General features: G+C 38.8%; 1 protein-coding gene across 6 annotated transcripts in view; it reads right to left on the bottom strand.

Moving 5' to 3' along the window:
- The window catches only part of Kiaa0825 (KIAA0825 ortholog), a 460,826-nt gene that overhangs the window by 281,167 nt on the left and 162,795 nt on the right, over positions 1–16,864 (bottom strand). For all 6 annotated transcript variants that reach the window (XM_048424217.3, XM_048424236.3, XM_087896747.1 and 3 more), the window contains one exon: positions 9,847–9,986. In XM_048424217.3, the coding sequence (XP_048280174.3) occupies positions 9,847–9,986 (140 nt within the window). The remainder of the gene's footprint in view (positions 1–9,846; positions 9,987–16,864) is intronic.

The following is a 16,864-nucleotide window of genomic DNA, read 5'->3' as shown; positions in this document are numbered from 1 at the left end:
TCCTGAGCACTTTGTAGTCCCAAACTGATCTTTTGGTGGTGTTTACCAGCTTAGTGGCATTACTACAATTCAGGTAGATTTGCGATTGTTTTGGAGTCTTCAAAGGTCAATGTTAGGAATGGTCATGGATCATTGCAGGAAACTTAAAACATTTTAAATTTCATATGCAGTAGATTTTGGAGATGTTAAAGGACCACAACTTGTTAAGTATATGAGGTAAGAAAGCTAAATTCCTAGTTATATGCTTCAAACTCAAGCCCAAAAATCACATATAAGAAGCTAGATGAAGCTTATTTCTAGAATTAGTGCTCTATATGACCATTGATATCATGACAGAAAACTTAAATACATATCTTATAAACTTTGAAATAGTGCTTATACCTTAAGGAAAGTTTGAAAGAGTCAAAATAAAATCAAAGAATTGAGATTAGTGGCAATAGTCCCTTAATTTTATTCTGTTCTTCTGTCCCATAGCAGGTGGCCCTATTGACATGAGAAATAAATTTTGGATCTTCCTTTAACAAGCATCCTTGTTTTAACTCTGAGTTAGCATTTTCAATGTGAGGAAGACCCATGGTGTAGGAGGTTCTTCTGTCTATGTGCTGCTTTCATTGGTTGAATAAAGAAACTGCCTTGGCTTTTTGATAGGGCCTAACTTAGGTAGGTGGAGTAGACAGAACTGAAAGGTGGGAAGAAGGCAGACAGAGAGACACCATGAAGCTGCCAGGTCAGACATGATGAATCTTTCCTGGTAAGTCACAACCTCGTGGTGACATATAGATTAACAGAAATGGGTTAAATCAAGATGTGAGGGTTATCCAATAATGGGCTGGAGATAATTAATTCAATTAATACAGCATCTGTGTGGTTATTTTGGGTATAAGCTAGCCGGGCGGTGGAACAAAGCCCATTCCTCCTATTACAGATTGGTGTGGTGCAGCTGGGATGAAACAAAGGAACCTTCTCCTACAATAGACCCAATTGGTTTTTCAATATATAAACTGAAGTCTCTTGCTTTTGACATATTTGTTGCAATCTCTCCCAAGAAATTACTGCAAGTTCTTTGCTAACGTTCATTTTCTGCTCATATTGAGACATTTTCAGCATTAGTAAGAGACACCACAATTTCTGGTGGGCCTATTCCTATTAACTGACAAGGATAAATTTTCCTTTTAGAATCAATTCAGGAAACTTTTCTACATAGGTCTTTAATGTTTTACTCTTTGTGTGGTAAAAATTTTCATTCTAAGGTATTTTCTTCTCTCTGCATAATAATTCCTTTGGAAGAATGTACAGAAGGTAAAATACTTAGAATACAATCAAACTTTGGATTCAAATGTGCATTCTTAATTTCTGTTCTACAAAAGTCAATTCTTTCTCAGTCTCAGCTGATAATTTTCTTGGACTATTTACGTCACTATCACCTTGTAAGGTTTGCTTGAAATAAATTTCTTAGTTCTTGAGTATTTAGTCTTACTGTGGGTCATAGCCAGTTATTTTTGAAATCATTAAGAGTTGTAATTGATCTCTTCTGATTTGTACTTCCTGTGTTTTCTTTGTAAACCTATCTTTTATCCTAGGTAATTAATAGAATCTCCACTTTGCATTTTTTAGGAGCAATTTATAATCCCCAACAAGTCATTTTTTCTTTAGTTTTTCAAACATGTTTCTCCTCAGTTATCTGCATCTGAATCATCTAGTAAAATATTATCCATATAATGGTAAATTAACAATTGAGGAAACTGTTTATGAATTATTTTCAATGGCTGTTGTACAAAATATTGACACAAGGTAGGGCTACTTAACATACCTAGTGGAAAGAACTTTCCACTGATATCTGTTAACAGGCTGAGAATTATTATAAATAGCTACAACGAAGGCAAATTTTTCTTTATTCTGTTATAAAGGTATATTGAAAAAACAACCTTTTAAATAAATCACTATAATAGACCATCCTTTAGATAATAAAGAAGGCTTGGGAATTACAGGATGTAAAAAAGAAACCTATGGATTGATTCATTTTATTTATGGCTTTTAAATCTGTTAACAGTCTTCATTTTCCAGATTTCTTTTTAATGTCAAATAAATGAGAATTTCAAAGATTGGTCAATCCTTCAATATGTTGAGCATATAGCTACTCCTGTACCAGCTTTTCTATTGACTGTAAATTTTCTGATGTCAAAGGCCATTGTGACATTCAGACAGATTTGTCAGTTAACCATCTTAAAGGTAGTTGGTACCTTTGGAAGATTAGCAACTGTTGTGCCCTGCTTCTGTACAAACTGAATGGTCAGTGACTGCTATTGATAATACCTTTTAGTATTTTTCAGAAAGGATATTTAGTTTATGTTTGTTTCTGAGATTGGAGTAATGTTAATCTGGATTTCCCATTATTGTAACAAATCATAAATTCATTGTTATGTTAGCTACATATGGCTTTAATTTTCTTATCTGTCCTTCTGGTCTTATACACTTGGCCCACCTTGTACTCTGTTTTACCTGAGATAAAGTTCCACTCCCTAAAAGCTGAATATTTACGCCCTGAATAGGTCAATCTGGATGCTAAGATGTTGGTGAAATTATTGTTATGTTTGAACCTGTGTCAACCAAACCTTCAATTGCAATAAATTTATTTGTATTTATAGCTTTGGTCTTTGATTATTTATATAAGTTTGACCAAATATTTGTTTTATATTCTCTCTTAATTTTTTTTTATCTACTGAAGCTCTTCTGGCATTCAGAGCAGTATGGATTTTATCGAAAAGCATTAAGTCTTTTAATTGAACTGTGAAAGAGTATTATAATTCTGACAGGGAATTATTAAAACAAATTTGATATTGGGGCATGTAACGGGGCCTCTAAAGGATTCCTGATGGCAAAGAATTATCTTGTCTATCCCTTGTTGGTCTACATTCATTAGTGCATTGCTGACTTTTACCAAACCTTCTGAAACATTCCACAAGGCTGGGATCTTCTCATTGGATTATCTCTGAAAAAATGATTATTTCTAAGAATATCTTATTTTCAGATGACCTTGTCTACCACATTAAAACATCTGCCCTTTCAATGTTTCTTAAGATTTTTAGAAAGTACTTCTAAAAAAGTATCATCATAAGTGTGAGATCCAATATTAGCTGTATTCCTTGTTCAGTCATCTATTGGTGTTGATCTTGCCTAGATCTAATCTCCCTTCTGCATTCTGAGTTAGCATTTTCAAAAACCAAAGATTTAATTAATATTGTCTAATTTCTGGATCTGATATTCTACTTACAGTTGAAGTCAATCTTTGAAAAACAATTTCAGTGAAGACTTCTTTTGGGCCTCATATAATTTTAGTAAATGACTCATTCTTCTTTCTTGATTCTTCAACCCTGCCCCAACCATTCAAAGCTGCTATATGGCTTAGGGCCAAAGTGTGATCACTAAATTTAAACTGTCTTTGAAAATCAGCATACTGGCCTTCATTGAGGAGCTGGTCTCTAGAAATTTCTATACCTCTAGCTCTACTTCATTGTTTTACAACCCTAGCCTTCTTTCTCCACTACAGTAGATTTACTCTACTGTAGTTAAATCTTTCCAGTCTTGTGGAAAAATTCTGTTCTGATTGCCCATGAATTTAACATCGGCTTCACAAAAAATAAATGCATGTCATTCAAAACTATTTCTTCCCTACATCTCTTCAAATCTAACATTTCTACAGAATCCCAGTTAACTCCCATATAGCACTGGGTGTGCCTATCATCTGGGAGTTGTTTTAGAATGATAACTAGATAAATTAAAGTTGGTTTTCTAATAACCATCACCCACTTCTCTTCAGTTTCTTATTGCAATGCTGTGGTAGGTTCTGCTCTAAACTCCTCTGTCTCTATGTGAATATTTTTTTGGTTTCATTAGCAGGTTTTTCTAAGGATTATATCTTATCAGTCAATTTTTAGCATTTGGCACTGATATCAATCAACTTTTTAAAGAATAAAACAAGAATTACCAAACTAATAATGACTATAAGGAACGCAATGTCAATTCCACTAAGTTGGTTATTCCTTCACTTAACTTTCCATTTTCAAACTATCCACTGTGAAACCACATAGAGACCTAATTCCCTTTTCAAAATACTGTTTCCCATTCTTAACATGGATTAAAAACTTTTTCCGAAAAAAAAAGCTAATTCCCCACCCCCACCCCCCTTAAAAATTCTCAGGTGTCTCCACAGATCTGCTGATGTTAACAGCTGTCACTGTACCACAGGGCTAGTCCAATAGCACGGATGGTGCAAGGCCTGGCTAAGGGCGATTGAAACTGTTTGTGTGTAGCTAGGGACTGAGAATATGTGGTGGTGGCAGCACCAAAAGCCCAAGTGGGTGTCAAGGTGGCTGACCTGGCATGGCAGAGTCCTGAGGAAATGGTCCAGGGGAAAGCCCACAACTCATAGGGAGAGGGAGTGAGTTCCCTGAAAAGCAGACACAGGGGAATGTGTGGAAGAAGCCTGCAAGTGGGATGGCTAAATGATGGGCCAGCCAGCAGAGAGCAGCTAACTCTGGCAGTATTTGGGGACCAGTCATCTACAGTGGTTGAGGTACAGGACTACTGTAGAGAAGCTGCAATGGGGAAGGAGGAAAACCAGTTGTGGTGGTGAATCCAGTGATTGCAAAGTCATGAGGAGCAGCTGCCTTGTGATCTAGTGCCCCATATTGAACATCAGATGAAGTGTTTATCTAATTATTTTTATCAATAAAAACTTGGAGTCAGATATCAGGGCAAGAACTTGAATGAACAGAGAAGTGGTGGAGAAGCGACCAGTGACTCCCCCCTCCCTCTCCCTCTCTCTCTTTCCTTCCTTGATCCAAAAGAAACCAATAATCTTTCCCAAGCCCTACCCTACTACTTCCTGTGTCTCTCTATATGTGTTTGGTCCTCCAAAACCTTTATGACTGATTTTGGTCAGACAGTACCTATAGCTATCTCTGCCCTCTGATACAAAGGCTGTTTATTGGCTGTTTAAAGAACATTAAAACCCTAACAGTTTAAAGACTGTTAGCGTATGATCACAACAACAAACAAATGAGATCTTATAAACACAGCAGGACCAAATGAAGACACTAATTCAGAGAATAGGGCAGGCAGCATCCAGAGAGCCTGCATGAGTCCGAGCAAGTCAGAGTCCCATTAATGAGAGAAGTGAACACAGACCTCACCCTGAATCCACAAGATATCTCCAATTGATAACCACTCAAAAGTCAAAAATTAGTTGTCTACAGTGAATTTTCACAGAGGATACAAGCCATTGTTAAAGTCAGGCCCCATGCTGAGTAGTAAGTGGTCAACAGAAAATGAATTCAATGTCATTCGAAGGCATTTTCTATTTCATAATGTTGTGTCACAACATAGAGGTATCTTGCACACATATGTGACTCCTAGTTTTGTGTTTTGATGGGATTCCTGTGTTTGAGCGCCTGTGTGTTGGTATGTAGTGCATGTGTCTATATATGCTTCTTTTGTGTTTTTCCTTTGGTTGTTTTTCTGTTTATATGTTTATTTCATCATTTTCTGATTTGTTTAGTTTATCTTATTTTATTATTAATCTTTAGATTCCTGCTTGTTTTCTGAGGAGAGACACAAAGGGTGTAGATTCAATAGAAAGAGGAGGTGGTGAGGTTCTTGAAGGAGTTGGATGAGGGGAAGCTGTAATCAGAATATATCATACGAGAAATCTATTTCCAATGAAGGAAAAATAGAAAAAATTATAAGTTATAAACAGAATAAAATAACAGGAGAACTTGGGAAATTAAAAGAAAAGATCTGAGGATGCTCCAGTTACTTATCAACAGCACAGCCTTTGCACATAAGCTATGCCTGTCTTCTCATGGACTTCAGTCATGACTAGGTCATCAGCTCCTAATAAATTAACTAATGTGCAGATACTTGCTATAACTATACTTGTTTATACTGTTGAAACTTGGTTTTGCCTTTTACAAATTATGGATGTGTTCTTATATCTTCATTCTTGAAATAAAAAAATACTATAGTTGGATAATACAAGAACAGTTAAGAGATCTTAAGCTTCTTAAAAAGAAAATTTTAGAGTTTTATAAAGTTTAAATAAATATTTTTAAGAAACAGTTTTTAAATGCTTAAAATTGCAAATTTGTAATGTTCTAGGACATTTTAAAATTTATAGGACATTTCATTATAATTCATTCATCAATAGATGATCTTAATAGATAGAGAAACAAAAAGTTAAAACTTAGGACCACAGATAAACACCGGAGACTGAGGTATTCCTATCTTATGATGTAACAAGACAGTGATCTAAGCAGTCTGATAAAGGGCCCCTCCTTAACTAAGGTCTGTCCAAACTAACAGACTCATTTAGGAATGTATATGTCTAACCTCCTTACTTTTACTATCATTGCTAAGTTGTAGCTAGTTTAGAAAACTGAGTCATACAGAAAATGTTGTGGTCTATAACGGAGTACTATAAAAGGGCCAGAAAAATCCTCAGTCTCTTTGTGGACTGCGATTATGAGTCGTATCTTGATATTAAAAGAGTTTAAATTCAGAAATTGTTATTTTTAAGGCTAAACTTAATAGGGATAAAGCTATAAAATTGTAATCTTCTAAGACAAGTAAGTTATAACATCTTGATCTTAGAAGGCACAAGCTAATAGTCAGTCACCTCATAAATCCTTTGATATGTTCAGATACAGTTTCAAAGTTAAGCCCCAAAGCAGCAGCTAGAAATAAGCAACATTTGACTAGTTTAGATATACTTAACAGAAAATGGTCCTCAAATGCTTCAGAGATCTGAGAATACGGCATTTAAAATGTTTAATAAAAAAGATTTTCATGCGAGAACATCATGTTGGCTTCGGGAAGCATCCCATCTCCTCCAAAGGAGATGTTGGGCACAGAAGAACCTTGACCTGGAGCTTGATTTAAATGTGGCAAAGTCAGCCACTATATGGAAAAGTGCATCCCACCTCAACTACTGCCAGGGCACTGTTCAGACTGTGGACAGGCAGGACACTGGAGAGTCGACTGCTCGCTTGGCCTCGACAAAGTAGGCCGATCCCGCCATTTCCTGCTCCACCAGAAAATCTGCCAGATCTTCTAGGCCTGGCAGCTGATGTCATCCTGGGTCCTCTGTCCCCAGTGACCATGGAGGAACCTGAGGTAGCAGCGTTGGTAGCCAGTAATTCCCTGCCATTTTTCATAGATTTGAAAGCTGTTTCATTTCCTCTCTGCTTACCCGGGTGAAATTGATCCTTCTGGGATTCTGATGTGTTTGACGACTAGACTAGTGATGGCCAGTTTAACAGTCCCCGCCAACGAAAGGCTACAACTGTGTTGGTATTCCACCGGTTAGTTCATTAGTTAAGTTTCATAAAACACAGATAGGTTTGACTTGTTTGAAGACTTCATAGTTAAGGATAAACAGGTTTTATGTGTATCAAAACATAGTAAAAAACATAGAAAATGATTTAACATGTATAAATGCAAGTTGCACAGGTATAAGTAAACAATTTAAGGTGTGGAAAGATGTTTCAGACTTCTGTCAAGCTGGGAATCTGGAGCTTCAGAGTTTTAGCATTGATGAGTGGAGTTCTGATAAACTGACAGAGCAAAGCCTACTTACTATTCAGTCACGAGCTCAAGATTTTAAATTTTCTTTGGTTGTCTTCTAAGTATAGACTTAAAGGTGTGTTTCATTCGGCTAAACCCAGGCTCTCTAGACATAGGAAAAATGTTCATAAAAAAGTCATAGCCTTTGGAAGGACACCAAGGTGTGAATCTGTTCCAGCTGTTTCAAGTCGACAAGTTCTGGGGAAAGAGTGCTGCTACTAGGCAACAGATCTGGCCTGGTGGAAACTGATATCAAGTCACTCCACAAGTTGTCTGAACTTCACCAATACAAGCCGGGTACATCTGTTCCATTCTTTCTGACATTCTTCAGTCTTTCTCACATTCATAGGGCCAATAATAATAATTTGTCTATTTTTCCTCCTAGCACCTTGCTTTCTCTGTTTCTTCCAGGATTCCTGAGGTCTTCAGGTGGTAGTTAAACAAAATGTTTTGTTACCCATACCTCCTGCTGAGCATGAGCCCATTGACTCCCAACTCTGTGTTCCCACACTGTCCCATGCCAGCAGGAAGTAGCCAGATATGAACCAGCACCCATATACCCAAAATGATCAGGATGTTCAGTTGAAACCTACAGCTTGTCCCTGCATGATCCAGAAAGCCCCATTATTGTCTCTCTCTCTCCAAACCCTGTCCACACAGAGTGCTTCTGAACCAAAGAAAGGCACCAAAAATCCAGTTCCACATTCTTGGAAACTACTGCAGCTTCCTCCTCTGAAGTTGCCGGCCACCCAAGTACCCCCTAAAGGACTCGGTTTTTTACCATACTTGGGCACAAACCCACCTTGTGGTGGATATATCATATCATCTCACCTATAACCTATAGTCTCCTTGCTTTAGTTTGAACGTATGTCTTCTCCAGTCTCAAACTCTGGGACTGTAGAACTTACCGGGGAATTGCTTGGCTCAAATGAACTTGTTGTGTGTTGGCAGAGAAATCTATTTTCATGGTGCAGAAAATCTACTAACAAGGAGTGGGGAGCTGAGGAAAAGCCAGGTGAGATCCCGGTGGTGGTAAGAAGACCAAAAACTTACCCGAAATAACTGGAACAGTTTGGACAAGGGAATGCCATGGTCTTACTTATAGATCCATGGGCTGGCAGCATGTAGGGACATTTCCCTCATTCACATATAAAAGTGACAACAGGAAGCCAGCAGAGAGCATTGGAGTTCAGAGAAATAAGAAGCCAAGATAAAGAGTGTTCATGCATCTGAAACAGAAACGGGCTCCTGCACACTGGGAGAAGCACAGTGGCTTGGGGGCCTCTAGATAAGAAATTCCAGGGAGCCAAGCTACAGAGGGACTCGGGCACAGATAAGGGTTTGTGGTCCATGTGAGGGAATACTTGATGGGGTGTAATCGAAAAATCGGAAAACTCATCTAGTTTGAATGTGATCCTGCATGTGGTGAGAAACTAGACAAAAATGAACTTGATTTAGGAAACTTGACTATCTGGATTCATGTGTGATCTGAAGAGGAATCCATATGTTGATGTGGAGTGGTGAGAACGCTCTGCAGAGGTTAGTGGTGGACTTGGCTATCTGGATTCATGTGTGATCTGAAGAGGAATCCATATGTTGATGTGGAATGGTGAGAACACTCTGCACAGTGGTAGACTCGACACTGTGTTCACACATCACTCCTTGCCGCTTCCTCAACAGTACTGGCAGGGAAGACATTTTAATTAAGAGGATTAAGGTTTCTTACTCCTCAATATTCACTCATAATTCTCTTGACACTTACTTCTCTGTCCACAGTGGAAATGACTGTATACCGTAGCTGCTAGTTTGCCGACTGGAAGTACTCTTCAAGACAGACTAAAATTCCAAGTGCTGATCTAATGTAACTTATTTACTATCTAATTCAGGTTTGCCCTTTGAACATGTAACTGCCTTCTTCCAGTTTTCTCAGGCATCTCAAACCATGAAAGCTGATACTGTTTATAAATTGGCACTTGTAACTGAAAGCACCATATAAAAACATTCTTTTACTTGAAAGTCCTGAAATAGATCAGTCAGGTTGGTTAGCAGGTCAGTAGCTCCTTTGCAGTGACAGCCCATGGCTGCCAGTACATGTTTGGTTGCTGCCCTTTGTCCAATATTCAAGTAGAAGAACAGTTTCATTCAAGTCTGACAATGACTGGGGATATTTTTCTGTTGTTGGGCTTGTTTTGTTTCAAGGACATTCTTGAAACTACAAATACTTACTTGAGCCTTTCAGCAGGATTCTTGGTATGAGGCCATCACCATGGAGCAGGGTCTCCAGAAGTAGGTTCCACTTCCAGCATGGCTGGGATAAGAGTAGTTTCAACTGGCCCTTGGCGTCCAGTCCTCCAGCTGATAGAGGCCTTTCAAAATGCAAGATAAGATGGAGTAATGAAGTTAATCTGTCTATGAAATTAATAGCCTTAAAGTCAAGATGTAATGCCAACCTCTTTAAATGTCAATTCCTTCCAGATTACTCTGAAAATGCTTTCATGCTTGTTTACTTTAGGGTTGCTCAGGGAAGGAATTACATTTAATTTCAACTAGCTAAAAGTAAATTAATGCTTGGTAGCCTGCCAAACCTTAAACTGATACAAAATAACTACATCTATATTTTGTAGAACTCTATTTTTATTTCTTTTTTTTTCATGGGGAAAAGAAAACCACTTATACATTTCTTTTGAATGTCATCATTTGTTCATCCACTAAAGGCAGAACAAGTGACTAGTATAAAATATTAGCTTCTTTTCTTATTTGGGAAAGATGTTCTAGCGGGATTTTGAATTCTTTGAACAATGCTTTATACTGAAATTGCTGATAAAACTAAAAGAATTCAAAACTTCTGTGAAGGGTTAGCCATGATCTAATTATTTAGTAAGAAAATCCTTAAATCAACATGCAATTATCAGAATTAATGCTACCACTCACCCTGTGTCCTACTTAAATATTGTCATCAAGAGAAATAATTCCAAGACAAAGAGGCTTCTGCTTTCTAAACTGTCATCAGTTTTGAGCAGAAAATCAGCTTCCCCAGGGAACTACTTTCATTTCCTGTGCAGCAGGGCATCAGAAAGCAGGGTTATCAACAGCATTCATCACCTTTCCTCCTAAAATCCCCCAGTTTGGCTTGTATGAAAGTCATATCAAGAGCGACGAACTTACAGTAATAGCAAACCCGAGAAACAGACCTTCCCTATGGCAGTGGCTCCAAGGACTGTGGAAATAAGCTGCGCGGGGCAGGGGCGGTGTGGTGTAGAAGCAGGAGTGTGAGAGGAGCACCCTCAGTGCAGTTGGCTGCGCTGTCATTAGCAATGACTCCCTAAGTGGGTGGCCATTAGAAACCGACAATCTAGAAACTGCCAATCTCCGGCAGATGAGAAGCAGCAGCACGAGAGAATGTGCTAAATGCATACAGGGAAATTCTTCTGTTTGTTTCTCACTCTCACACTCAGGTTGGCCCAAAACACACCTCACAGTACCGTCTAGTCTTGCTCCACCTCAAGGAATCGTTCTTCCTAGGAATCCCAAATAATGGGATTATAGGTATGAACCATCGCATCTGGCTTAAATAATTCAGCTTCCTTTTATTAGAAATTGCAGGGGTAGGCCACAGAAATCTGTGCCCTAACAAAGTCTCTCTAAGAAATTTGGCTTCTTGTTAAGGTTTGGGGGCACTGTTGCAGGCAGTGCTTCCTTGAACACACTTGTAGAAACAGAAATTATTCAGATTACCTTTCAGGCCTTTTCATCTTTGTACCCATCCAATACCGGCCTTGACTTACTGGTAATAATGAACTAAATGTTTGTGTTGCTCCAAAATTCAAAGGTTTCTACTTCAATTACAATGTGGTAACATCTGAAGATGGGGTCGGGAGGTAGTGATGTTGTGAGTGGGATTAGAGCTCTGAGAGGCAGAGCTCAGAGAACTACCCTGCCCTGCTTTGGCCATGAGGATACAAGAATACAAGAATTTTCCTGTTAGCAACATGGATGAAGGCCTTCACCAGAACCTGACTATTGGTACACTCATGTTCATCCCAGTATCTTACATAGCATCCTGGGTTAACTAAGACATCATTTATCCATGGAGCTGTGAATGATTCTATATTACCTCATTTTACCCATACGTCCTGGCTAGTATTAGTTAATTCAATACATGCTGAGTTATCTGAGAGAGGGAATTCAATTGATGGTGTAGGTGGGTCTTTTTCTATGTGTTGCTTTCATTGGGCAAATAAAGAAACTGCCTTGGCTTTTTGATAGGACAGAATTTAGATAGGTGGAGTAGACAGAACAGAATGCTGGGAAAAAGAAAGTAGAGTCAGGCAGGCATCATGGCTCTCCTCTCCGAGACAGATGCTGGGTAGACTCATTCCGGTAAGCCACAGTCAAGTGGCAATACACGTTAAAGGAGATGGGTTAAATTAATATGTGAGAGTTAGCCAATAAGAAGCTAGATATAATGGGCCAGGCAGTGTTTAAATGTTTAAGTGTTTCCATGTAAATATTTCGGGTAAAGCTAGCCAGGTGGTGGGAAGCGGCCCGCTACTCATTTTACAACAAATTGAGAAAGGGCTTGCCTAAAATCTGATTGTAGGCAAGCATAGGACATTTTCTTAGTTATTGTTGTAGGGGAGGCCTAGTCTATTGTGTATGGTGCCATAACCCTGGACTGGTGGTCCTGCGTTCTATAAGAAAAAAGGCTGAGCAAATTATGGGGAGCAAGTCAGTAAGCAGCACCCCTCCATGGACTCTGCATCAGCTCATGTCTCCAGAGTTCTACCCTGTTTGAGGTCTTGTCCTGACTTCCTTGGATAATGAACTATGATGTAAAAGTATAAGTCAAATAAACCCTTTGCTTTTCTCCCAACTTGCTTTTGGTTGTGGTGGTTCATCACAGTAACCCTAAGACACAACCCTTTAATTTGTAGCAAAAATTCCACTTTCTCTGAAAACTCTTTGCTAAATTATTCTCTTCATGGTGGCCTCTAAATTAAAAATTTATGAGAAGATCACACATTTCAGCACTTAATATTTCACTAATTAAATCATTTCATCATCCATCTAGATTCAAGTGTCTTTGGGATACTTGATTTCTATTACCCAAAGTTTCTACCACTGTATAATACAGATGATGCTAATTGATTTGATTTGTTAGCATGTACATGGATAAGCAAAAAAGAAAAGAAAGGAACTTTGCATTTAGAGCAAGATAAGAAAGAGAGAAGGATCAAAGATGAGACATTCAAAACATTCCTCCTTAGCATGGCGTCAGGAACATTTCATAACTGCATGATGCACAAAATTCTTCATTTTGTACTTAAATTTTGGACCATTTTAGACTTTCCTTGTGAAGCCTTGAACACTGGAAACAAGAGTAACTCCTTGGGTATTTGGGCAATTACAGATAGATAGAAAATCTCTTCCATGGGTGGCTGATGAAGAAAGAAGAATAAGCAATTTAATTCTCAGCCAGCAGAGTCAAAGCCATGGCTGCTGAGCATCTCTGGAAGTTGGAGTTACTTTCCATTTACTGTGCTAACTCTTTCCCATTTGGAGCCTGGTTCCAAAAGACACCATGGTCATCACTACTTCCTTCCTGAACCTTGGGTGTTGGATTCCTAAGAAGCCCTTCAGGGTACTATAGAGGAAAAGCAGCTGCTAGCAATTGTTACACATGTCCTTGTTGGCTAACTTTTCCAATCCACATGTCACCCATGAGCAGTGACACAGCTGGAGACAGTCTGGCTGGAGTGTACAGCGAGGGTTTTTGATGGACACTTTTGCTGGGAAATACAGTGACGGGCAGCTGGAAGACAGGAGCAAGATCATAGGGAGGCTGCCTTCACGGTGGGATTCTGTATCTATTGGAGAGTTTAAAACAGGGGAGATTCCTCATATGCTTGCAGTGTAGAAAACTGACTGGAGACAATCAGTGTTTTTAAGACAGCCCTTGTTCATCGAATAAAATAACTGTCATTTATTTTACTTTACTTGAGTACCTGGTTAATAATAAAACCCTTCAGTTAACAGATGGGAAGATGCTCACTGAAATGCACCTTAGTTCTTGAATATTCCAACTTACCACAGATTTTGAAATGTACAGTAGAATGAACCACTATGCGGAAAAATAAAATAGTACAAACATTCTTCAACCCCCAGGCTCTGAGTAATGAATGCACTGAAAGTCTGTGGGAGGCATATGGAGAAGCACATGTTCACTCATCCTTTGAGCGGGTAGGCTGTGAAAGTGAGAGGAGTCTGAGCAACGACAGAAAAGGAAAGTGTGTGTGTGTGTGTGTGTGTGTGTGTGTGTGATCAAATGTGTACATGTCAAATTCTACTATGACATACGAAAGAGAATAAAATTTACAAATCATAAAAATGCATACATTTCATCCTGGGAGACAGAATAAATTCATTGTTGGTTTGTACTAAAATTATCCTCCAATAAATGCTGTGTTTCTGGGCTGTGGATTAGCCCAAAGAATTTCTCAAATGTAGAAGTAATGAGGTTCAATCTTTATTTATTTATGGACATAACAAATGATTTTTATAGAATAATCATATGAACTTTTAGCTCTACCCTAGCTGTATGACTATAAAGTACTTCATTTATAATTTCTCCAAGTTTTCTTCATGTACTCATAGAGGTTTTTTTTTTTAACTCAGTGAACTTACTACTCCTAGTGTACACTTTTTCTTATTTCCAACTTTACTGTAAAGCCCAGGCCAGGAGTTCTACATCATACTCAAGTTATGATATGGGTGGCATACTGGTCAGATTTTATAACCATAAGTTCATTTATCTTACCAAATATGTGTCTTAGAGAAGCTACTAGATGGTGGAATGAACAGTGTGATGCACAGCCTGCGGATACACTCAACAGTGTTGGCTACTGTCCTTGATGACAGTTGGCCGCAACAGAATACACAGGTCCAGGTACCAGGAGGTAAACATAGGAGTTTCTGTTTCAGAAGTTTAGGCTGATCTACTTTGAAATTATCTGCTTTGTACCCACACAGTCTCAATTCTATAGGTTATGTGTAAGAGGAAGATCAACTTCTATGATGACATGGTGTGGGGATAGAGCAAGTTCTAACTAAATGTATGAGAAGCAGATGAAGTTCAGAGTGAATGTGTGCTGCTGACATGAGTTCGGCCACATTAATGATCCCAGTATCTCAGATTCATGGGAATTGCCAGAGCCTTCCTCAATCTGAGTGGAGATACTGACAGTGTCTACAGAAACTATCAATCACAGCTTCCTCTTCCAAGATCATTGCAGCCTGAGACTAAACTGTTAAGGAGTAGTCTACAGAGAATACCTAAACCTGCCGCCTTGTGTAGCTGTATACCGTGAACCTGCCCCCTTATCCAGATGTATACCGTGAACCTGCCCCCTTATCCAGATGTATACCGTGAACCTGCCCCCTTATCCAGATGTATACCATGAACCTGTTACCCAGCTGGATACCATGAACCTATATCCTTATCCAGCTGTATACCATGAGCCTGTTATCCAACTGTATACCATGAACCTATATCCTTATCCAGTTGTATACCATGAACCTTTTACCCAGCTGGATACCATGAACCTATATCCTTATCCAGCTGTATACCATGAACCTGTTACCCAGCTGTATACCATGAACCTATATCCTTATCCAGCTGTATACCATGAGCCTGCCTTCTTATCTTATTGTATATCGTGAACCTGCCTCCTTACCCAGGTGTATACAAAGACCTTTCTCCTCATTTTGGATATATAAAATAAACACACTAAGTCTCCCATTTCATATCAACCAGAGCATACAGCTTTTCTGTATGTGTGTCCATGTGTCTGTCCTTCCTACATTCCCTCATGGGCCCTGTCATATCATCCTTTGAGGATGGAGGCCTTAGTGACTCCACTGATGGAGAGTGGCAATAGCAGGACAGAATAGCTAGTTGAAGGATGAGCTGACGATGATAGCGATAATTACCACTTTGCTGATGATGACCACAATTATCACTTGCACACTTGAAAATGACAACTACCTACAGCAGGAACTACTCTAGTTGTCTTAACTGCTAGTCTGTATTTAAACTTTTTGGGGGTGGGATGGGATTGAGACAGAGTTTCTCTGCATGGCCCTAGCTATCCCAGAACTTGCTCAAACTCTGCTTCTGCCTCCTGAATAGAATAGTATAAATAAAGGATTAAAAGAGAGCACCACCAGACCTTGGTAATCTCTCTCTCTCTCTCTCTCTCTCTCTCTCTCTCTCTCTCTCTCTCTCTCTCTCTGTATATATATATATATATATATATATATATATATGTGTGTGTGTGTGTGTGTGTGTGTGTGTGTGTGTGTGTGTGTGTTTATTTGTGACCAATTGTGAAAAATCAATGACAGGATTCACAGCCCTTAATATGGGTAACAGATTTCAGTGGTATAAAGAAGAGACTATTTGGGAAGTCAATAACTTTACCTTTTCTTGTCTTTACCTCTTGGCTTGCACTAGATAGATCAAAGGGGAAAGAATGCATACAACTTTAATCCCCCTAACTTTCAGACATGATAGGATATAATACCAGGGAATTGAAACTCCTAGAGAAGAGCTGGGGAGTATGGTTTGATTGGTAGAGCACTTGCCTAGCATGTACAAACCCAAGTTTGATTATCTTCATGGCAAGCACAAGTGTGGAGATGATGCCTGTAATCTTAGTACTTCAGAGGATCAGAAATTCATGGTCACTTTCTGCTATATCACAAACTAAGGGTCTTTTGTGAACATGAGATCTTTTCCACAAAAATCTCTCAAGTAATGGCTGACTCCTGAGAGTTGTTTAGGTGTATGTTTCAGAACCCTCATTCTTCTGTTTGATAACTGGAACTGTGCATTCTGCATTGCTTCTCAAAATCCCATTCCTAATCTCACAGCTTGCACCCACTGACAAAAACCTTGGCATTTAAGGAGTGTTAAGAGATGAGGAGTTCTCTGGTAGAGTTTTTGGTGTCACTTATGTACACTATCAAATACCTTCAGTGATGTGGCAGGACACCAGATCAACTCAAAAAAAAAATCAGGAGCCCTCCTATACACAAAGGATTAAAAAGCAAAGAGGGAAATCAGAGAAACATCACCTTTCTCAATAGCCAAAAATAGCATAAAGTATCTTGGGGTAACTCTAACTAGGGAAGTGAAAGACCTATTTGACAAGAACTTTAAGTCTTTGAAGAAAGAAACTGAGGA

This window comes from Myodes glareolus, chromosome 15, assembly GCF_982192425.1.
Source record: "Myodes glareolus chromosome 15, mMyoGla1.1, whole genome shotgun sequence".
Classification (NCBI taxonomy): Eukaryota; Metazoa; Chordata; class Mammalia; order Rodentia; family Cricetidae; genus Myodes; species Myodes glareolus.
This window is presented reverse-complemented; position numbering and strand designations above follow the sequence as displayed.